The following is a 23515-nucleotide window of genomic DNA, read 5'->3' as shown; positions in this document are numbered from 1 at the left end:
GGTATGGATGGGGGTAGGGTGATCAAAAGGGCCCCAGGTTCAAGGGGTGGGACCCAGTTTCTCTAGGAGAGAAGTTGAGACCTTGTAAAATTTCTTTCTTCTTATTCAGTCTTCAGGGTAATGGGTCAGCCCAGAACTGAGAAGGCACTCATCTCTGGGAGGCACTCATCTTTGCCCAAAGCCACAGCCCACCGTCCCATTGAGTTGTACACCAAGAGAGCTTTACTGCTGGGGCCTCAGAGGGCCCCAGAGACTAGAGGCTCACAATCTCAAAGATCCAGGGGGTTGAGTCCAAACTGGCGGAGCTGCTCCTTGAGCCTGGCGTGGAGTCTCAGCACAGCACCATCCCACTGAGGCTTGACGGCTCTCAGTTTGGCCAAGAGCCGGTCCAGGCTGTCCTGCAGACACAAAACTTCAGATCTCAGGAAGGGAGAGGGCTGGGCGAAGGGTTGGTCTGTAAGCTTTCCTAGCCAGTGTTTTCTTAAAGCTCTTATTCTTAGTGGGTAGGCGTGGTTGTATCCCCTTCAGATAGAGCAGAGGGCCCTGTGGAAATGCTTCTTTTCCTTCCCTAGGTCTGTCATTATCAGACTAGCTGGGATTTGTGGGGATGGGGGAGGGCTGGGTCCTGGGAGCACTGGCCTTCAGAGGGTAGGGCTTACGTGTAAGATTTCCTCGTATTTGGCCTCCATGTCTGCCACGTGGGCCCGGAGCTGAGCCAGAGTTTGGTCCCGCTCTCCCAGGGCCTGCTCGGCCTCTCGCTGTGCAGCCTCAGCCTCCCTCTGGCACATCTCTGTGGAGGAGGGCAGAAGGATGAAAGAGGCCAGGATGGTGACTCTCTACCCTTGAAAAGAGTCTCCAAAAGTACTCAAAAAGCAGAACCTGAGTGGGATCATTGGAGCCCCCAGAGCCAGCAACTTTCCCATAGTTCCTATGAAGAGCTGAAATATGCCATGAAGGTATAGTAGAGAAAGACTGGGCTTGGGACAAGAGATCTGGGTCCTAAATCTGCTTGTCATTTACTACTTGTGTAACGTCTGATGTGTCTCTCTCTGAGACTCAGTTTCTTCATCCTTATAGAAAAAAAATGACACCTACTTCGCAGGCTTGCTGTGAAAGTTAAAAGTGATAATGTATAGGAAAGCACCTAGTATGTAGGAGGTGCTTGATAAATGCGGATTGATTTAAATTTGAGATAAGACAAATATTAGGAGAGGAACTCAGGGTCTGCATGGCAGATAAGCAACTCTTGGATATCTACAGCTAAACTACAGCTATTTTAGGATAAGAAAATTTGAGGCCAAAAATTGTGGAAAATCTGTGCGCCATACTAAAATTTTTCAACTCTGTCCTGTTACCAAGATGGAAGATAGCAAAAGGCTTCCTTCTTAAAAAAATATTTTTGCTTATTTAGAAGCTTATTCAGGGGCTTCCCTGGTGGCGCAGTGGGTAAGAATCTGCCTGCCAATGCAGGGGACACGGGTTCAAGCCCTGGTCTGGGAAGATCCCGCATGACTTGGAGCAACTAAGCTTGTGTGCCACAACTACTGAGCCTGTGCTCTAGAGCCTGCGAGCCACAACTATTGAGCCCATGCACCGCAACTACTGAAGCCCAAGCACCTACAGCCCATGCTCCACAACAAGAGAAGCCACGCAATAAGAAGCCCGTGCACTGCAATGAAGAGTAGTCCCTGCTCTGCGCAACTAGAGAAAGCTGGCGCGCAGCAGTGAAGACCCAATGCAGCCAATAAATAAAAACTAAAATAAATAAATAAATTTAAATATATATATATATATAAAAGACGCTTATTCACTTATCAGCAAATAGTTATTTAGGACCTACCATGCATTAGGCCTTGAAGGTACAGAAATAAGTCAAACAGTTTCATTTAAGCTTGGTTTCATTATAAAAATCAGCCAGACTAAGAGGCTGTTTTGCTCATGAGAGGCATGTAGTGGTGGGGAGTAAGAACTGGATTTGGAGAGACCATTGAGAGGGGGAAATGGGGTGAGAGACTTAGGTCTTCCTCACATATAACTTAAGATTTTTTTTTTAATCCTGAAACCTCTGCTGCACTCCTCAATGGTGGGAGAGTCAGTGGGAAAAGCAATAAGAAAGCTTGCATTGCAGTCTTCTAGAAAGGACCATCCTAAGGCTGGACCATATCAGTGATCCTCCAAGGGAAAGGGCTTCAAGGGTGGGGAAGCCTACCTAACTGCTCCCGAAGGCCCCTCACTTCTTCCTCCAGCTGTCTGCTGCGGGTCTCCATCTCCTCCTGCAGGGTCCAGTACTGACGACTCATCTCTGTGGTGGGGACGGTGGGTGGCCAGGGACCCAGGTGGGGATAGAGCAGTAGAGAAAGGATGGGAAGTGCTGGGTGGGGAGGGCTCTGCTTGATCTAGCGGGGCAGTTGCATAAAGGCCTTTTGGTTCTTCTTATGGTGATTCTGAGAAGCTGGGGAAAGAGCTAGGAAACAAGGTTCCCTTCCCTCTTGCCAGCTCAGGATGGGGATTCAGGCCCTTCTTCCCACTCACTCCCATGGGATGAATGAGATAAAGGCTATGGCTGCGTTTTGTAACCCACACAGCATCAAGTGCATGGCATTGCGCATCATGGAAGGTCCCTGCCCAAGATCCCAGAGGCCTTCCTTTGGTTCTTTCAGGATTCTTGTGTGTGCTGGGGAGGCTGAGACTAGACATGGCAGACTGGAGTCCTCCTTGTCTCCCTTCCTAGCATCCCCTGGCCCTCTTGGTTGTCCCCTTCCAGGCCCCTGCCTCCTGCCCACCTGCTTGATGAAGCGCACACCTGCATATATGGCCTTCCCTTCACTCCGTGCCCCCTCCAATTCAGCCTCCAGTTCTCGTATCCTCTGCTTCAGCTGGTCTTCAGAAGCCTTGGCTCGGCGGGCCTCATCCCTCCGCAGAGCTGTGAACCATCCCAGAGCAGCCCTCAGGACTGGCTGGGCACTCCACTGAATCAGCACCCATGGCTTCGATAGGCTCTGCCCCTGCCAGCCTCCCATTGTCATTCTGGATTTTTCTTTTCCTTTTTTCTCTTAGAATCCTACAGGCTCTTTGTTACTAAGAAGCAAAAACTCCCTCTGTGTTCCAGCTATAAAAAATAGCTGCCTTGGGACTTCCCTGGCAGTCCAGAGGTTGGGACTCTGTGCTTCCACAGCAGGGGGTGAGGGTTTGATCCCTAGTTGGGGAACTAGGATCCCTCATTCCACGTGATGTGGACAAAGAAAAAAAAAATAGCTGCCTTTATCAACCCTTACTGCCCATCCTTCCCTCACAACCCCAAATCTCGACCATCTTTTTCCACGAGGGGGTGGTTAGAGGTCAGCTCAGCCCTCCACCACAGCTCCAATCTTTCACACTCCCGGGGGCACAGAAATGCCTATTGTTCCACCTCTGTTGACCCCAGCACTTCCACCCTTCTTACCCAAGTGGTCTTGGAGCAACTCCTTTTCCAGCAGTGCCAGCCTGTGCATGGATTCTGCCTCCACATCTGCCCTGGCAAGATGCAGAACCTCAGCGTGCCAGGATCTCAGCCTTACCTACCCCCCTCCCATCTTCATCCTACACCCTGGACTTTTGTTTTTGCAGAAGGTCTGAGGGCCACTAAACGAGGGGTCTCTGTGGGATGAATTGCGAGATTGGGATTGCCATATATACATTACTAATAAGGAAAAAGATATCAAATTGTACACTTTAAATCTATGTAGTTTATTGTATGTCAGTTGTATCTCAATAAAAGTTCTTAAAGAAAAAATATCAAATTGTACACTTTAAATATATGCAGTTTACTGTATGACAATTGTATCTCAATAAAAGTTCTTAAAGAAAAAAAAAGGTATTGGATACCCACTCATACATAAGAAAAAACAAAACAAAACAACAACAAAACACAAATAAATAAATAAAAATAAATGAGGTGTCTCTGATGGCAAAGTCTAATGAGCTCACTGCCCAGCACATAGTAGGTACTCAAAAGATGTGTAATGAATATATAAGAAGGCACAGAGCCAGAAGGGGCTCTGGGTGGGCATGGGTGGCAATTCCCCCACCTTCTCAGCTCCATGGAACCTGGGGGCAGGTCTGAAGGGGGAAGGTCAAGACAGCCCTGTCTTGTTATTCAGAGGGCTGAATTCTCTCTGGAGGACCGCTGCTCGGTCTCTGAGCCAGAACGTAGAGAGGCAGGGGGCACACACCTCCACCCAGCCTGACTCCCCAGCACCTGCATTCCTTTTCTTCTTCTGTACCCCATCTTTGGTCCCTTTTTCTTTGGCCTTAGGTGGCATTTCCTTGCTGTCCTGGGGGAGAGAGGGAACTCATATTTAGATCTGGACATGGAGATGCTCTCCTTACCCCTAGGTTGAACCAGGAGTCCCAGGAAAATTAGTGTTCTAGTCTCCGAGTCTGTCTCTTATACTTTCCAGAAGCTTCGGTTCTTGGTTTCCTTGGAGACTTAGGCAAGGCTGGGGCCAGGGGAAGGATGGAGTTGTTTCTCTCCACCATTTAGGCTCTAAGTACAGAAATCATTCCTCTCAATCCTGTTTCAGAGAAAATAAAACTCAGTACCTGGTCCCATCCCTCCTCCCATCATCCTTACCCTGCTTCTTCCTTCCTGCAGGACCCTCTCTTGCCTCTGTTGTGTCTCCCTGTGGTGTGACCCACTCGCAAGGAGAGGCAGAGAAAAGGTCCAACCAGCTAGGAGGCCCAGGAGGAGACTGGGTTCTGGGAGCCAATCCACAGTGGCAGATTTCATTAGGGGCAGGACTGAGAACTGGAAGGTTTTGTTTCTGGAGGCTGCATGTTGTCCAGGCAACTGGGAAACATGGAGTTCATAGGAAGGTAGAGTGGCTAAATACAAAGCTTAAAATACCAAGGTCTCAGAGGGCCAGCACTCTCCTTATCCCCAAATCCTAGGTACAGTTTGAGGAGAAAGGGCTTTGGAGCCAATTAGCTATGATTCCCTTCTATGTTTATGATTCTGCCTACAATTTGAACACTTACAAATTACAGATTTACACATTTGAAATAATGCTATTGTGCTGATACAGAGGAAAAGGACTGACTAGCCATTTTGGGCAATTTACACATACCAAGGTCTCATCAACAAATGACATTATTAGGCTTAAAATTGAAGATCCACTTCAGGAAGGCTCTCTGTGGTGTATGAAGGAAAGAAGTACAGGAGAAGATGGTAGAGAGAGTTTCCCCAGGGTGCTGACAGAGAGAGATGCAAATGGAGAAGAAAGGGCACTGGTTAGACACAGGAGCTGTGAGTTCTTGTCCCCACCCCCCACGCCCCGGATATGTAAACTTGGGCAAGCCTTATTTAAACTTGCTCAGCCTCAGTTTTCTGGTCTTTAAATCCTTTTTTTTTTCTTTTAGAATTTATAGCTTTTTAAAATGTTTTAAATTTAGTTTTGGCTGTGTTGGGTCTTCGCTGCTGCATGCAGGCTTTTCTCTAGTTGTGGTGAGAAGGGACTACTCTGCAGTGCAGTGTTTGGGCTTCTCATTGTGGTGGCTTCTTCTCTTGTTGTGGAGCATGGGCTCTAGGCATGCAGGCTTCAGTAGTTGTGGTGCATGGGCTCAGTAGTTGTGGCTCATGGGCTTAGTTGCTCCACAGCATGTGGGATCTTCCCAGACCAGGGGTCAAAACCGTGTCCCCTGCATTGGCAGGTGGGTTCTTAACCACTGTGCCACCAGGGAAGTCTCTTAAATCTTTGATTTTGGGGACTTCCCTGGTGGTCCAGTGGTTAGGCCTCTGTGCTTCCACTGCAAGGGGCACGGATTCCATCCCTGGTCGGGGAACTAAGATCCTGCAAGCCTCAGAGTGTGGCCAAAAAATAAAAAAGAAATCTTTGATTTTGTAAATCTTGAAAGGTCTGGATTTTCACCAGGTGTTTACAGGGCTATCTTCTCTCAAGGTGACAATGTATTGCCTCTTTTCCTCCGTTCCCATCTGTGGTTGACTTTCAGACAGGTGCTAAGAAAGTACCTTGCAGTATTGAGTTGGTTGGGGCTCCCTCTAGTGGACTTACTTGACCTTCTACTGAGTCTCCTGCATTTTTCTATTTAAATTATTTGTTGAGCAATGTTGGGGGTGCCTCTCACTTACGGGTGCTTCCTAGCATCTTGCTGGAGTCATGAATAGTTGGAAAAACAAATCTGGGGAAGGGAGAATGATGAGTGGCTTGCCCTGGTCAGCAGCCTGGACCCCCCACCCCCTCTCCCCAGCCCTGTGCTATTGGGAGCCTTGTTGTCTATCACCTAGATCTCTGGACACCATACTGGCTAGAATGAAAACAGCAGAAACTTCAGGGCTTTTCCCCTTGTGGAGTAAAGGAACTGCAGGCTCTTTACTTAGATATTTCTATCTCTGTCTCCCTCAACATTTTTTGTCAATTGCCTGTTGTCAGGAAGAGATCTGAAGAAATAGCCGTGAGATCTGGGGAAAAAATCCTTCCTCTAGGGAGCAGGCAGGTTCAGGCAGAGGCTGATGATATCTGTCACCTTCATGGCTTCAGGGGACCTCTCTGACCCCAGGGATATTTTACAGAGTAAAGAGAAGAAGCAGCCTTGTCCTTCCTGATGTTTACTCTTCCTGTACCTCAGTGTCAGATAACCTTGTGCACATCTCTCAGATCGAAGAGATTTTTCTTCTAATCTTGAAGCCTGTTTTTCGTTTATTCCTCCTCCCCCCAACCCTCTCTACCCTTGTAGGAATGCAGTAGAGGTTCCTGTCCTGGTCCTTCTCTTCATCCAGAGGCTGTTTGGGGACTTTTCCATAGAATAATTAGTGCTCTGTTGTGTTGTTGCATGGAGTCACGTATTGAGGACAGAGATCGTAGAGTATAAAGAACATATCATGTCTCAGAAGAGCATTTACTTTTTGAATATATTCAGCCAACCGACTTTCAGGTGCAGAATGAGGATGTGGTTTGGGGTGAAGGTGAAATGGAATAAGAAAAGTGCCAAGGGTCACGTGATGTGATACAAACTGAGCCAGCTCTAGAATAATCCAGGAATGAGAATGACATTGTGATCAGCAGTTCAATCTGTAGCACATTTTGAAAACAAGTCAAGTGAAAATTGTGAAAGAAAGGTCAATCTTCTTTTTTTGTTAACCTCAGTTCAGAAGTGAAAATAAGAAAGATCATTTCAGCAGAACCTGTCTTCCTTTGAATAGGATCCCATCCGAGGGTTTTAAAGAGATACAGAGGAGAGAAGGGTCACCCTCTCTCTTTTATTCAAATATGAGACATAGCTCACTGTATATTAAAAGAAATATGGCTTACTGCAGCAGAAACAGAGTGCAAATTATGCAATTCCATTGTATACAGACCATACTGAACATAATACAAACTGGAAGCCTTAAACCAAGCCAGAGATGTACAATGTAGATGTGTAGATTGTGGAGCCCTATACCAAAGTCACAAGACAAGATTCCAGAGTTAACCTGACCCTCGTAGCAACCAAATTCTGGAGTTATCTTAACCCCCAGGGCAATCTTTGACTCATGACTTGGGCCAGCCGACCCCATAATTAGGGAAGGTATTCACCATATAGGACCCTAGCCTATCACCTAACAACACCTGTTGCCTTTGGCACACTGACCAATTAGTGCCATTTTCAAAGCAGGAATTTTCCTTGTTTGGGGGTTATAAAAGTTGGCTGTGAGCCCACCAGAGCATCGGCTCTCCCTGGTCTGCCAGGAAGTCATCCTGCTGTCTTTACAGCGTCCCTTCTTTCTAATAAACTCTATCTTCCTGATATTCTGCCTTGTGTCTGGAAATTCTTTTCCAACCTGCACTCGGACCACGACATAGATGACCTACAAGCTCATACACAGCTCCAAGGGGCAATTTCTTCCCTATACTCCACTAAATCGAGGATTTGACTATGAGGGGGGAAAGGTACCCTTGCATGTCTACAGTGTGCTAGTACTGTGGAAGACCAAAGTTGATAAGACAGTATACCATAAATTAATGTGTGGCATGTGAGAAATAGATGATTATGGAAATTTAGAGGAGGGAAGGATTATTTCTAGCTGGAGTGTCTGGTAAGGAGGACGATATTTGAGCTGAGTTTAAAAAATGGATTGGACTTTAGTAGCACTCTTTAGGCAGGGGGAATGCTTTGAGTAATAGTGACGAAAAAAGAAAGAATTGTGGTATTTTGTGACTTGGTGAGTCAGCCAGCACAGGATATATGTATTGGAATAGCATAAGACTGCAAGGTAGTTTGGAGTTAGGTCATGACTGTTAACTTCATTCAGGAGGCAATGGGGAGCGTTTAAAGTTTTTTGTTTTGTTTTGTTTTATGCTATCAGAACTATACTTTAGGAGCATTGGTTTGGGGGCAGAATGGATTGGAGATGGTAGGGAAATCAGTGAGGAAAAGTTTTCAGTAGACCAAGGGAGAGGAAAGGAGAGCCTGAAACTAAGGGTGGACGCACCAGGGACCAGAAGAATTGACAATTATCTAAGAGCTTTGCCTACATTTTTTCTTTAGACATTGCCTTTCTAGGTAGAAACTGATTAATGGAAATTCTACTGATAGGAAATGATAATTCTGACTCCACAATCAATCTTAGATACAGGCCATTGAATTGCCAACAAGGATGTCTGGCATATTTTTTCCCCTCTTACAGGATCATTTGATAAGCCTAATTCCCTAATCAGTCGAGAGCTTTGTAGAAGAGCCAGGTGAGGAATCTGAAGAGGAACTGAGTACTTATTGACACACCAGGGCCTGCAAGCTCCCAAAGCTGAAGCTCAGAATTAGCAAATTAGGGCAGGGCACTTCCTTCTTTGGAAGGGAAGTTCTTTTTTTTTCAAAGTTCTTCCAACGGAACTTTGAGACTAGAAAAGTGGAAGTAACTGGGAACTGCATTGCTGTTCCCTGCGAGGAGGGAGGCCTCCTTAGGCCAGGGCTTGAAGCTCAGTTTCTGTGGTCAGGGCCTAATGCTGGAGGTGTGTACCTGTGGTGCAATGCACTGAGCAGGGGAATCTTAAGTACACTTTCAATTCCCAGAAAAGGAACTTGTGTTCAAAGCAAAAAAAGGGGGAAGTGTTTTGTTTTCAGAAGGTCAAAGGGCCTGGAAGAAGAGCTCGAAGCCTGTGTCTCAAGCCTTTCTGGGGCCTAGTCAGGATGCAACAATCTGCAGCATTCACGTTCCTGTGCTTGGTCCTGACAACTAGGAGTTTAAAACACTGGGGAGGGACTTCCCTGGTGGTCCAGCGGTTAAGCCTCCCCCTTCCAATGCAGGGGGTGTGGGTTTGATCCCTGGTTGGGGAGATAAGACCCCAAATGCCTTGCAGCCAGAAACCCAAAACATAAAACGAAGCAATGTTATAACAAATTCAATAAAGACTTTAAAAATGGTTCACATCAAAACAAACAAAAATCTTTAAAAAAAAACCCCCAAAACCCACTAGGGATTCGGGAAAGAACTTCCCTTTTTCTCCCACAATGTCAAGAAGTAAAGACTTTAAGTTCAATTTCCTCATTTGTCAGGTGTGGGGTAAAGTCTTTACATTGAGATCCTTTCTATGGCCACCTGTGTTAATTTAAATAGCCCAATGACCCCCATCTAGGAGGCACAAACCTACAACCCACAAGGGACACGGAGGGCTCGGCTTCCGCCTAGTGCGCAGACTCCATGTCATACCCCGCCTCGCCCTTTCCCGGGTCCTCCAGCAGGGGGCGCGGCGCCAAGGTTTCCCCCCTCCTCCTCCCCGCCGCCCCCGGGCCCGCCCCTCGCCGCACGGGCGGGGGAGGCGGCGCGGAAACTTGACCGCGGCTTTCCGGGAGCGGTGGCTCGGGAGGGGGTGGCGCAGGAGAGGTCGCTCCCGAGTCCGGACGCGGCCGCCCGCTTCCCCGAGCTCCGCGGGCTCAGCTCGCGCTGTCTGAAGGGGCGCGCCCGCGCGGACTCGCGCTCCCAGCACCGCCCACTCCCCTCCCCGCGACCGCCCCTCCCTCCGCCCGGACAGCCGGCGGCTGTGGCGGCGGCGGCTGCCGGGAGAGGCCCCTCCTTCACGCCCTCCTTCTTTCCCTCACTCGCAGTCGAGGGGAGCCGGCGGACGCGGCTGGGCCCCTCACCCTCCCCGGGCCATGGCCGGCAACGTGAAAAAGAGCTCTGGGGCCGGGGGCGGCGGCGGCTCCGGGGGCTCGGGCTCCGGCGGCCTGATCGGGCTCATGAAGGACGCCTTCCAGCCGCACCACCACCACCACCACCTCAGCCCCCACCCTCCGGGGACCGTGGACAAGAAGATGGTGGAGAAGTGCTGGAAGCTCATGGACAAGGTGAAAGGCCTGCAGAGGACCCGCGGGAGCAGGGGTGGGCGTGGGCGGAGGGGCCGCGGGAGGGGAAGGAAGGGACAGAGGAAGCTGGGGGAGGGGACGGGTCGTGCGAGACCGGGGAGGCGAGGAGCTGGGGTGACGGGGCGGAGGGGTGGGGGCTGTGGGGGTGGGGAGGAGACCGGGAGGATGGGGGTCGGCGGTGGGGGAAGGGCTGCGGTTGGGAGTGGGGGAATGTCGAGGTGGTGTGTTTGGGGTTGCGAGACAAAGATGGGGTGGGTGCTGGGGTGAAGGTTAACTGGGGAGCTACCAGGGCGGAAGTATAGTGGGGGTACAGAGTTTGGGGCGCTGTGCGGGGTGTAGGGATGTGGGTCACGGAATCGGCCCCGGGAGATAGGCGGGAGGGGGTTGAGGAAGAGCGCTTGATTTACCGGCTGGGACTGTTAGCTGGGTGAGCTCGACTGGGGAATTAGGTTTACGGGCTCTGATCGAGAGACCGGGGTCCTGACAACTCCGCAGGCAAACTGCGCCCTGGGCGAGCGTATAGTTTTTTTTTTTTTCCTACCTCATTAAGATGTAACACCGAGTGAAAGAAATGGGGGATGTTTAAATGGGCCAAGGAAGGAACTTTCCTCCACATCTAGCGCTGGCTCAAGTTTTTCTCCTCCAAAACATTGGATGGGATCCATGGCTGGTGCTGAGATATGCACTGATTAAACCACAAGTTCTGGTTATAACCATTATCTTCGGAGAGATATAATGACTGAGCGGGTTAAGCAGCAGATTCTGACTTCTTTCAGAACTTCCTCCTTACACACACTGCGTTGGGTTCTACTTTTTTTTTTTTCTGTAACAGAATTTGACTCCTTATTACAGAACCTGACTTTAGATGAACTGCTTTGATTACTTTTTTTTTTAGCAGGTGTGAAAAATAACCCCATTTTAAGTTTGGCAGTTGAGAGAATTTTACTTCCTTATGGTTGGGTCTGTATAATGAAATATAGTAGTTAGTCCCAGGTACTTGAAAGTGTTCAGTCTAACGATTTGTTCTACAGAATTCAGTATTTCCTTGCCCTTTTTCACATGTATTAATAACTTATTTTTGCAGAATTCATTCTGCAGATGGAAGGTGATTAGATATTGTGAGAGAATGGTGCTATTTCCTCCAGAGTAAAATTTTCTTTGGTTCCTCTCTGGGCCTAGGTTCCTCCTCCGTAAAGTCCTTCATGGATTGTTTTGGATTAGAAACAGCTAATAAAAGTGATTATGAAGCACTTGGCAAATATAAATGTGCTATATAAATGCTTAATAAGTCCTGTGTGTGAATTAGCGCTCCTGTAGTGCATACCAGTGGTTTCGGAAGCTACTTTTTTAGGGCTGGTTTTTCTCATGTTAACTGATTGGTATTGTAATTAATAAAAAAAGTATTTGTATGTTAATTATATTGGTGTTATGCTAATTTAATTATTAGAAATTGTAATAACACCATTAAAGAATGTTAGACAGTAAAGGAAATTTTAATTGCATTGACACCTTTAAAAAATATATCAGATATATTCAAAATTGAAGATGTAGGTTTGCATTTTAGGGGTTTAGAGCTAAGGACTTAAAAAGTTTCTCCTGTGGAATGGAGGAGAACATTTGTATTTCTAGTTAGTTTCTCATTTGAGACATGTGTATCAACATGCAGTGTGTCAAAATTGTATTGATTAGAGACCTCTCCTTAAAAATAATAAACTTTTTATCAAACTTTTCAGTCTCTGTAAGGTAGTCCTTAAAATAAGATTCCCCTGTAAATCTTATTCATCTCTTTAAAGAGTGTGTATTGAATTGTGATTTTTTTTTTCTGCAGAATGTTTAATTATTTGGGAAGAATAAAGACCTCTCAGTTTTGAGTTAAAGGCTTTTCAGGTTTTGATAGTTTCAAGGAAAGTAAGCTTCTAGCTTTTCCATTCTAGTGTAGGGAAAGGAATGTTTTATTCTTGTGTTACTTGTTTTGGAAGATGATTTTTAGTACTCTGTGCCCCATATCACATATTACTGGTTGTGCTGAAATGAAAACTTAGTTTTCCTTTCTGATGTATTAGACCAGTAGGTTCGTACTACTTTCCAGATTTTCTGAATACTTCTGTAATGTTGTTAGATTGCACCATCTCTTTTACTTTTGATATTTTGAGCATAGAGGTTCTCTTTTTTCACTTTATTTTTATTGTTGAAAGTCTTAAATGTATCACTAACGCTTCTTGATTTAATGCCATGTGATATAAGTGGAGAAGAACTTAGTGTCAGATCTTCAAATGTCCCACACATTTATTGAATTTAGCTTTAAGTCACCATCTCATACCTGTTTTAACCTTGTCTTTGAAGCTAGGCGAATATTAGCCTAGTCTGTTATGAATCGGTTTATTGATTTAACACTGGGAACTGTCTCCTCTCCTCCAATATTGGATGTATACGGATGGAGAAGTTGGCACAAAATCATGGGTTCTGGTCAACATAGGCCCAATTTACTATTCCATTGCAGAACTTATAACTCATTGTTGGAAAAATGCTTGAGCTAGAACGCTTATTATTAAACAGAAGACGTGGTAAGCGCCTAGATTTTTGGGGTTTTTTTTTTTTTGTCTTTTTTTTTTTTTTGCAACCCCGGTGTATTGTAATATTTGTGAAGATACTTGTATGTGAAGAAAGTGGCTAGGAAGTAAAGAGACAGCTGGACAGGGGGGTGGAGAGAGCAATCATATCAATTGCCTTAAATGTAAATATAGAAGTATCAAGGTATTTAATTTAGTGAGAGACTCAAAATTCCATTATGAAGTAGAGTGGGAGTTGGCAAACTTTTCTGTCACAGGATAGATAGTAAATACATTAGGCACTTACACAGTCTTATATTCTTTGTTGTTGTTTTTACAACTCTTTGAAAATGTAAAAGCCATTCTTATCTTGCTGATTTACAAAAAAAAGGCTGCAGGCTGTAGTTTGTCCACCTCTGAAGTAGAGCATCATGCTGGCAGTATTTTAGGTCCATGCTGTGTTTTATTTATTTATTTATTTAGGTTGTGTTGGGTCTTCCTTGCTGTGCGGGGCCTTTCTCTAGTGGCATGCGGGGCCTGCTCTTTGTTGCGGTGCATGGGCTTCTCACTGCAGTGGCATCTCTTGTTGGGGAGCACAGGCCACAGGATCTAGGCACATGGGCTTAGGGCTCACAGTCTTAGTTGCCCCGTGGCATGTGGGATCTTCCAGGACCAGGAATCGAACTGATGTGGTTCCCCCCTGCCGCATTGGCAGGTGGATTCTCAACTACTGTGCCACCAGGGAAGTCCCAAACATCATTTCGTTTTAAATTAGGGTTTAACAGATAAATTCTTTCTGAATGGTTACAACTAAATCCCTTGCTAGTATGTTAGTATTATACATAAACATAAAATACACTCTTGCCAGAAACATTTCAACGTTTAAAACGAGGTGGCATGAAGTACTAATGCAGTATGCTGGATTATAACTGAATTTTGATTCCCACAGCACACTTCAGGTCAGTTCACTCTGCCTTGCTCTCCAGGGATGACTGGAAGGGGATGTAGCACACATGGGTCAATGGAAGGAATAGAAATGTTTCATCTTCAATGCTGGCCCTTCTTGCTATGTTTTTATTTTAGGTTAGCTTATGTTAGTAAAATCTTAAGGTGCTGATTTATTTAATGGACTATAATTTATTGGAAAAATGCTTTAAAGCATGGTTTTAAAAAAGCATTTTAAAAAGATAATGCTACTGCTACCTACCTTCTCCTGCTTGCCCTAAAAAAGGCACTTTAACGTCCTGTATTTTGGAAGCAAGATGCATTTAATAGAATTTATGAATCAGTATATTTCATTGGACTACTTTCTCCCTTCCTTCTTACCTTTCTTTCTATGTTCGCATGCTCACTAAATACCTGAGCGTACTGCTAGGTGTAAATTCTTACATTCCAGGAGATAACGTTATAGTGCTAAGTGACTGTGTAAGTATGTTCAAAGTGATATGGGACCTCTTAAGTTTAAATATCATGTACATATTTCTTGTCTTTCTTAACCTCTCAAGATTGTAAACTCCACAAGGACAGCAACTATAATCTCTTTATCTCCTATAGTGTCCACTTACAAGGCCTTACACAATAGTAAGTGCATTGTAAATATATGTTAAGTTAAATTGCTTTGTGTGCCCCAAAGGAATGCTGAAAGGGAAAGATATGGGGGTGGGAATCATTTCTTTTTTATAAATTTATTTATTTATTTATTTATTTATTTATTTATTTATTTATTTATTTATATTTATTGGCTGCTTTGGGTCTTCGTTGCTGCTAGAGGACTTTCTGTAGTTGTGGAGAGTGGGGGCTACTCTTCATTGTGGTGCACGGGCTTCTCAGTGTGGTGGCTTCTCTTGTTGCAGAGCACAGGCCCTAGGCTCTTGGATTTCAGTAGTTGTGGCTCACAGGCTCTAGAGCACAGGCTCGTAGTTGTGGCTCACGGGCATAATTTCTCCCTCGGCATGTGGAATCTCCCAGACCAGGATCGAACCCATGTCCCCTGCATTGGCAGGCAGATTCTTAACCACTGTGCCACCTGGGAAGTCCGGGAATCATTTTTAATTACATTAAACTTATTTCTTTCTTTCGGTAGTTCTTCGATGATGTAATCCCTGTTTCATGGATACGTAGCTTCAGAGAGGTTAGGTAATTTAACTTAGTTTATAGGGGAGCTTGATTTGGAATCCAGGATTACCCACCTCCGAAGACTTAGTTGTTTCCTCCGTAGGTAACTTCTCAGGTATACAACAAAGTCTCGATAACAAAAGTCATTTTTCAGAAGGTGACTGGTGTAGTTATACAACAGCAATTCTTGAACACACACTCACACCCACCATTCACACACTCAAGCAAAGTAGATGTTCTCTTGAATGATATTAACACAGTGTTTAACTAGTACTATTCAAAGAAATATCTATTTTTAAGTTAAGGGTTTGTGTCTCTTCAGAATATGTGTACTGGTTACTTTGCATGGTTATCATGGAGGCTTGAACATGTATTTCCCCATTATACTTAATTCATATTATCTGTGGTAGCATTTACCACTTTTTATTTCATCTGTCTCTCCCTCCACTAGAGCTCTTCAGGATCAAGGATTGTCTTAACTTCAGTTCCTGTGTCTAACACATAGTACTTGCTATATGAAGTGCAGACATTTTAACAAAATAAAGTGGGATGATAACATGTTTCCTCATTTTCTATGTGATTAATTAGAGGGAACAGGTAGGGAGTTTTTTTTTTTTGTTTTTTTCAATTGCCATTTACTATTTTATTTTTAAATTATTTTATTTATTGGCTACATTGGGTCTTTGTCGCTGTGTGCAGGCTTTCTCTGTTTGCAGAGAGCAGGGGCTACTCTTCATTGCAGTGCATGGGCTTCTTATTGTGGTGGCTTCTCTTGTTGCGGAGTATGGGCTCTAAGCTCGAGAGAGCTTCAGTAGTTGTGGCTTGCAGGCTCCAGAGCACAGGCTTAGTAGTTGTGGCCTGTGTGGGATCTTCCCGGACTAGGGATTGAACCCCTGTCCTCTGCATTGGCAGGTGGATTCTTAACCACTGTGCCACCAAGGGAATCCCTTGAGTGTTTTTTAAAATTAATTAATTAATTAATTTATTGTCTGCGTTGGGTATTGCTGCACGCGTGCTTTCTCTCTGGTTGTTGCAAGCGGGGGCTACTCTTTGTTGTGGTGTACAGGCTCTTCACTGCAGTGGCTTCTGTTGTGGAACATGGGCTCTAGGTGTGTGGGCTTCAGTAGTTGCGGCACTCAGGCTCAATAGTTGTGGTGCATGGGCTTAGTTGGTCTGCAGCACGTGGGATCTTCCTGGAGCAGGGATTGAACCTGTGTTCCCCGCAGTGGCAGGCCACCAGGGAAGCCACTTGAGTGTTGAATTAAAGTAACATTTACTAAAAGTAGTTTTACCTTTTTTGGTTATAAGGGTAATATATAGTCATTGTAAAAAAGGTTGTGTTGTTTTCATGCCTATTAAGAATTCCCCCAGGGACTTCCCTGGTGGTCCAGTGGTTAAGATTTCACCTTCCATTGCAGGGGGTGCGGGTTCCATCCCTAGTTGGGAAGCCAAGATCCCACATGCCTTGCGGCCAAAAAACCAAAACATAAAACAGAAGCACTATTGTAACAAATTCAATAAAGACTTCAAAAATGGTCCACATCAAAAAAAAAAAAATCTTAAAGAAAAAAGAATTCCCCCCAAAGATGTAAAATTTTCCCTAATTCCTTATGAAACAAGCTCACTTCGCATTTCATGTGATTCATAATAGACATTTTGAAGGGTATATGGAATAAAAGTAGGTTTAGGCCAGGGAAGAAGATAATCTGCTCTATGCATTTTGTGGCTTTGAAGTTTTTGGTGACTCTTGCTGTAGAGAAACCTTTTTTTTTTTTTTAATAAATTTATACAGTAGTTGAATAATAAGCTATTATTATTATTATTGAATAATAAGCTATTATTCTGTAGTTGCAGCACATGGGATCCGTAGTTGTGGCTCATGGGCTCTTAGAGCACAGGCTCAGTAGCTGTGATGCACAGGCTTAGTTGCTCTGCAGCATATGGGATCTTCCTGGACCAGGGCTCGAACCAGTATCCCCTGCATCGGCAGGCGATTCTTAACCACTGTGCCATCAGGGAAGTCCTGAAACCTGTTTTTAATATGTTCTTAATCAGCTGTATACACATGGGCAGTTTGGTCCCCAAGTTTTCACTTTCAGTGGAGTTCATGTTATAGTCAAATATATGATAATGTTTATACTATGAAAATCATCCCCCTAATGACTGACCTAGAGCGTTAAAAGAAAAATGAACTAAGTATTAATTTGGAAACTGAGCCTAAATTTCAATCACACTTCCCATTGAAGTTAATTCTGATCTACATTAGGTTTGTTGGAAGAGTGGGATTATAACAAGCAAGTCATTGTGAAATGTTTTCATGATTAGCACATTTTGTGCTGGAAGGAAATAGGTGGGAGTAGTCAACCAGGAGCACTGGAAGCCAGCCTCAGCTCTGTCCCCATAATGTTCCTTCCTGCAACAGCTTCCAAAAGGAGAAGGAGAGAGGGGTGCAGTGATGCTGTTGGTGGTACACACCCACTGGGGATTCAAGCCCTAGGAGATGGAATGTCACTACCATAGAAGCTCCTAAATCAGTAATGACCCTGGGTCTCCCCTCTGCAACTTTTGGGATGGATGGTGAGTCTTGCTTAGCAGAGTCCGCTGCCTTGGGCGCTTTCTTACAGCCACCACTGACCTTCCCTCTGGCCCTAGGATCAGCCACGAGGAAATCTTAAAATGAGGCCAACTCACTGCTGCTTCAGTGAGAGGGATGGGATACTAATTCCTGCCTCCTTCTTTCTTAGGTCTACTTGGAATAGCAGTACACAGGTGTAGCACTCTTTGTGAAAAACAATTTATGAATCATAAAATATACAGAACAAAATGTAAAGGTCTCCCTTTACTCTCATACCCCTAAATGACTACCCTCTCCAGAGGTAACCACTGTGTACTGTTTGGGGTCCATCCCTCCAGTCCCTTTTTCTAAGTGGCTCTGGGAGGTTGGATGGGTAGCATTGCCCATGAAAGATTTATGACTTGAGCAAGTTGTTGCCTTTTTAGCATTTACTCACTAAGACTGGTAACTAAGTTCTAATAATTCTTTGTATTGCTGAGCAGTTTACAATTTCACGTCTGCTGACACAGCAGAAATTTGAAAATAATGTGTCTTATGAGAATGAAACAGATTCTTATCTAAAGACATTTTAAGATATTATGCTCTTAAATTTGGAAAGTAATACTTATAAAATCATACGTTTTAAGCAAAAGTGGGATTTTTAAATAAAAATGCTAGTAGAATTAAAACAATTTTTTGCTGTATTATGGAGATTATCTATGTTAATACTACATGTAGGGCTTCCTAGGTGGCGCAGTGGTTAAGAATCCGCCTGCCAATGCAGAGGTCACAGGTTCGATCCCAGCTCCAGGAAGATCCCACATGCCGCGGAGCAACTAAGCCCGTGTGCCAAAAACAAAAAAAAACAAAAAAACAAACAAAAAAAAACTACATGTAGGTCTCCCTGAGTTCTTTTTTTAAGGGGTGCATAAGATTTTATAATATGGATATATGTTTATTTAACAAATTCATATTGATAGTCTTCTAGGTTATTTCTGATTTTTAATATTAGAAACAGTGCCGCACTGGACTCTCTATTATGCAGTTTCTAAATATTCTTTAGAATAAACTTCTAGAAATGAAATGTACTGGGTCAAAGGAATCATACATTAAAGTTTGAAAAGTATATATTGGCACATTGACTTCCAAAAACTCTGCTTTCATCCACAATCCTTGTGTAGTTTGTTACTTTAAATATGGTAGCTGATTCCTGGTTACTTTAGGTGCAAATTAGCACCTTTCCATCATCACACTTTCATTGAACACTAACTTTTTGCTGGATGCTAGGGAGCTAAGGATTACCCAGTGCTCATACTTGCAAACTGGTGATGTAACTGAAGGTATGCAGAGGGCTCAGGCAACCCCCTGTGGGAATCATTAGGCAAATCTTTACTTAATCCTTGAGGAGACCAGAAAGGGGATTGGGACTGGGGAGGGACTTTAGACCAAGCAGGGAACTCTACAATATCCTAATTCACAGTTGTGCCTTAATTAGGGTCTGACATCCAAAAAATGATGCTAAAATCATTTAATCTCTAGTTCATGCTAAGTATTGGTTTGAAGTTGCACTGATAAGTCTGGGGAGAGAATTATATTTTCCTTTGAAAAATAGAATCCATGTATAAAAACTGCATGGTTAAGCTGTTAGCACATGTTGGTTGTTTCATTTCCTACATTGTAGTGGCTGTATTTTTTTCCCCCTGCAACTAATGTGATAAATGAATGTAGTGAGATTGGTAATTAGTTGTAAGTGGCATATTGTTTTTAATAAATAGTGTTGGGTGGTATTTGAGAAGTGTTGGGTAGTAATTACAGTTCAAATCCCTGAATGGGTTTGTTTGTTTTTTTTAATACATTTATTTACTTATTTATTTATTGGCTATGTTGGGTCTTTGTTGCTTCACACGGGCTTTCTCTAGTTGCGGCGAGCGGGGGCTACTCTTCATTGTGGTGCTTTGGCTTCTCATTGTGGTGGCTTCTCTTGTTGCGCAGCACGGGCTCTAGGCGCGTGGGCTTCAGTAGTTGTGGCATACAAGCTCAATAGTTGTGGCTCACAGGCTCTAGAGTGCAGCCTCAGTAGTTGTGCTGCACGGGCTTAGTTGCTCCGTGGCATGTGGGATCTTCCTGGAGCAGGGATCGAACCCGTGTCTCTTGCACTGGCAGGCGGGTTCTTAACCACTGCACCACCTAGGAAGTCCCCTGAATGGGTTTTGATAAATCAATAATGGAAAATAGTAATTAGAAGTAAAAGACTTTTTCCTTGGGGCCATTATCTAGTGATGATATGTTTCTTTTTAAAAAGTATGGGTTTCTGATTTCTGTTTGAAAAACAGTCATGAGTTTTCATTTAAAAGCTTTACTGTATAGTTACACTTGTAAAACAAATCTCAAGTTTCTGAGTTGATTAGTTTCTAAAGCTTGAAGCTTGAAGAGGACTGTAAGGAATTAATTGATCTAACTTTTAATTGATAGAGGGAGGGAGACCCAGAGAGATGAGTAACTTGCCCAAGGTCACATAGCCAGTTAACGTCAGTCACCAGACTAGGACCCAGGTCTCTGGACTCCTACTCTCGTGTCCTTTCTGCTGTACCTCCTGTTCTCTTGAGCAACGGATTCTTTTAAAACCATAATCAAGTTTTATGTTTTATATATAACTCACCATATTGAGTACTTGCTTTTGAAGCATAGTGCTTATTTTAATTATGTTTTTTTAACATATGAAAAAGTTTGAAATGAAAAGTGCTTCCATGGATAAGTTAAGGTCTACAGAGATAAAAATAGTCATTCATAGTCTTATATGCTTATAGTTTTCTGCCTATTTAGAAATACAATTCCTTAGTATTAGAGAAGATTCTGTGTTCAGAATAGAATTAGGCATAGGCACTATTCTCTGTAACTTTTCTCTTTTTAAAAATTTAGCAATTTCCAGGCATAATTTTATATTCCTCCTTATTGTAATCATAGCACTTCCCCAATTTTTTCTGTTGAGCATTGAGTCCTTGGCAGAAGCAAAGGGAGGAGCTAGGCCAGTGAGGAAGCTATTATGAATGGAGTATATGGCAGCTGTACAAAGATACTGGTTTCCCAGAGCTAAGCATGTTTCTTTCTGACATTGTTCTGAGTGATGCTGTAAATGTACAGGCAGAAGTAAACAAAAGGAAGCCATTTTTGCTGTTGCAGGACTTGGAAAGCAAAATAAAATTGGTCAAATGGAGAACAGACTTAGCAGGAAAATATCTTTAGGAAATTTTTTGGTGAATTTTTTAAGCTCAGAATGCACATTTGTGCTTTAGAGGTTAACTAAAACTGCCCATGTAAAATTCATGAAGTAATGAAGGCAGGTTCTTTTGACTTTCGCTGTTTGTTAACTATTGACTTGAATTATTCAAAAAGCCTTTTGGGAACTTTTCCCCTAGAGATTATAAATATTTAGGGAATTTTTTTGTTCTTTCCAGAAGATTTTAATGTCAAAAGAGTTGCTCCACCTATATACTTACTTTATGGTTTGTGTTTGTGTTAACGACTCAGAGTCATCAGTGGAATGCTGATTTCCCTGGTCATATGATGATTTATCTTTGAAAGATCTTGAGAAAAGCAGATATTTAATCTACAAATGATCTCTACAGGGTCACATTCTAAGGAGGGACCGATAACATTTGTGGAACATACGTGGTAGTCTGAAAATTTGAACTAATCAGGCATTTGGGAGACATTTAAAAACTCATGATATTTTAAATCTGTTATGAGGGATAATATGTTTTTTCAGTTCATTGTCATTAACAGCCTTTATTGATTGCTTACTATAGGTTGGGCAGAGCAATTTTAGTTTTGTTGTTGAGAGGAAGTATGTTTTTTTTTTCCAGAGGTATTAGGCAACTACTGCATTTTAACCTGAATTCTTAATGTTAATGCATTTGCCTTTAAATAGGGAGAATATATGGATTGGTGTGTGTAGGCCTGGATATAAATGTAAATAATTTGGGGGGAAGCTGTGCTTGGTTTTGACCTTTGAAGGAGTGGATACTGTAGTTTTTGCAGATTGTTGGTCAGCCTATTCTTGGGCGGCCTGCTGCCTTTTCTCTATTCCTGGGTTACCAAGTAGTCAGAGATCATGCAGGTTTGGAAGGGTAGCTGTGGCATGGCCAGGGTGGTAGGAATAATGGTGTCAGTTTCTGGGAGTCAGCAAAGGGTAATGTGAGGTAACATTCTGTCTTCAATAGTTAATTCCTGCCAAACCTGCAGATAAATCTGGTCAAATTGTATGGAAATGGGGAGGGAACTAGCATTGAGTGTCTACTTTATTGGAAACTGGGCAGTCTTTTCATAAACAATTATTATGAGGTGAGTATTATCGCTATCTTACAGGTAAAAGAACCTGTAACCTCTGAGGCTCAGAGGTTAAGACATTTACCGAAGTAAATGACTGAAACAGGACATTCTGATGTGGCTATTTGGTGTAATCTTGTCAAGATAGTAAAACATTTTAATTTTAATTCAACACATAAAAGCTTATATTTTAGGCTTTGTCATCCTGTCTCCTTGTTAATTCCCTGATACTCCACATCGCTCCCTTAAGGACTCTCTTCCCCTTGCTCTCTACACTTTAGTCTCACTGACCTTTCTAGTCCTCAGATCCAAACCTGTTCCCACTTTAGGGCTGTTGGATTAATTTTTGCCTGTTTGGGCTACTCTTCAGCTGATTCTACGTGCCTGACTCCTTCCTGTAATTTTAACTCTTAGCTTGAATTCACCTTAGAGAAGCTTTCCCTACTCACTATGCTTCAGTAGTTATCCAGCATTTTCTTGTTCTAATTCTCTGTGTAGATCCTAATATTTTTCTTGTTGATTTCCTTTTTGTTGTTTATTGCCTGATTTCTCTCAGATTCAGGGGTATTGTATTTTCACTTCCGTGTCCCAGTGCCTGACATATATTTGTTAAATGGATACCTTTAGAAAAATCAAAACCAGGTGCAGTCTTCTTAAACGAACTGCCTTCATATCTCTGAATTTGTGTCTGTCTGAACCTGTCCTCACTCCCTTTCTTCCTGTTTTAGAGGAAGGAGGTGTCCCTTCTCTTAATGGTATTGGGTAGTTAGTGTTGCTAGCTGTGTTGTTGTATATCCCATTTTGCATGTTTTTTTTTTAATGTATTTTATTTATTTATTTATTGGCTGTGTTGGGTCTTCATTGCTGCACACAGGCTTTCTCTAGTTGTGGCGGGTGGGGGCTACTCTTCATTGTGGTGTTTGGGCTACTCTTCATTGTGGTGTTTGGGCTTCTTACTGCGGTGGCTTCTTTTTTTGCGTAGTTGCGGCACACGGGCTCAATAGTTGTGGCTCGTGGGCTCTGGAGTGCAGGCTCAATAGTTGTGGTGCACGGACTTAGTTGCTCTGCAGCATGTGGGATCGTCCTGGGGCAGGGATCAAACCCATATCCCCTGCATTGGCAGGCAGATTCTTAACCATTGCACCACCTAGGAAATCCTCCATTTTCTTTTAACTTATCTTTTTCTCTTCTGGTTCTTACTCCATGTAAAACATGTTCAGTATTCTCTGAAAATACAAACCTTTGATTATATACCTTTTGTAGCCTTTGCTGGATCTTGATCTCTTAGTCTCAATTTCAGTCTCCCCTGATGCCCTCCATGGACTAATCTAAGAACCTACCATTGTAATATTTTTATTATAAATATATGTTCTGTAAGAATATATTCTGAATCATAAATACCTGTCTTACAAATGAGTTTTTAGAATGCAATACTTATAAATTGGGGACTGTTTGTTTTAATTAATATGAGTTCTTAACTCTGTTGCATTTAGAATATAGTTGTCTTCTGAGATAGAGTCGTTTTTTCTTGGCTGTGTTGTTCTCTTTTGGCTTGAAACCCTTGATAGGATGAGTAGCTTCCTAAAACACTGTTAAAATATTCATAAATCAGATATTTTTGTTGATTCAGCATGCC

General features: G+C 43.3%; 2 protein-coding genes across 2 annotated transcripts in view; one reads left to right on the top strand and one right to left on the bottom strand.

Moving 5' to 3' along the window:
- Positions 1 to 252: 252 nt before the first annotated feature.
- Positions 253 to 4301, bottom strand: CCDC153 (coiled-coil domain containing 153). Its single transcript, XM_057696052.1, has 6 exons — positions 4228 to 4301; positions 3443 to 3513; positions 2804 to 2923; positions 2210 to 2302; positions 660 to 790; positions 253 to 398 (listed from the first exon to the last, which is right to left on the bottom strand). Exons 1-6 carry the CDS (start codon positions 4299 to 4301, stop codon positions 270 to 272), a joined length of 618 nt encoding a protein of 205 aa, XP_057552035.1. The 3' UTR covers positions 253 to 269.
- Positions 4302 to 9850: 5549 nt separating this feature from the next.
- The window catches only part of CBL (Cbl proto-oncogene), a 96509-nt gene continuing 82844 nt past the window's right edge, over positions 9851 to 23515 (top strand). The window contains exon 1 of the mRNA XM_057748724.1: positions 9851 to 10317. Within this exon, the coding sequence (XP_057604707.1) occupies positions 10126 to 10317 (192 nt within the window). The 5' untranslated portion in view covers positions 9851 to 10125. The remainder of the gene's footprint in view (positions 10318 to 23515) is intronic.

The sequence above is a fragment of the Hippopotamus amphibius genome, chromosome 9 (assembly GCF_030028045.1).
Source record: "Hippopotamus amphibius kiboko isolate mHipAmp2 chromosome 9, mHipAmp2.hap2, whole genome shotgun sequence".
NCBI lineage: Eukaryota > Metazoa > Chordata > Mammalia > Artiodactyla > Hippopotamidae > Hippopotamus > Hippopotamus amphibius.
This window is presented reverse-complemented; position numbering and strand designations above follow the sequence as displayed.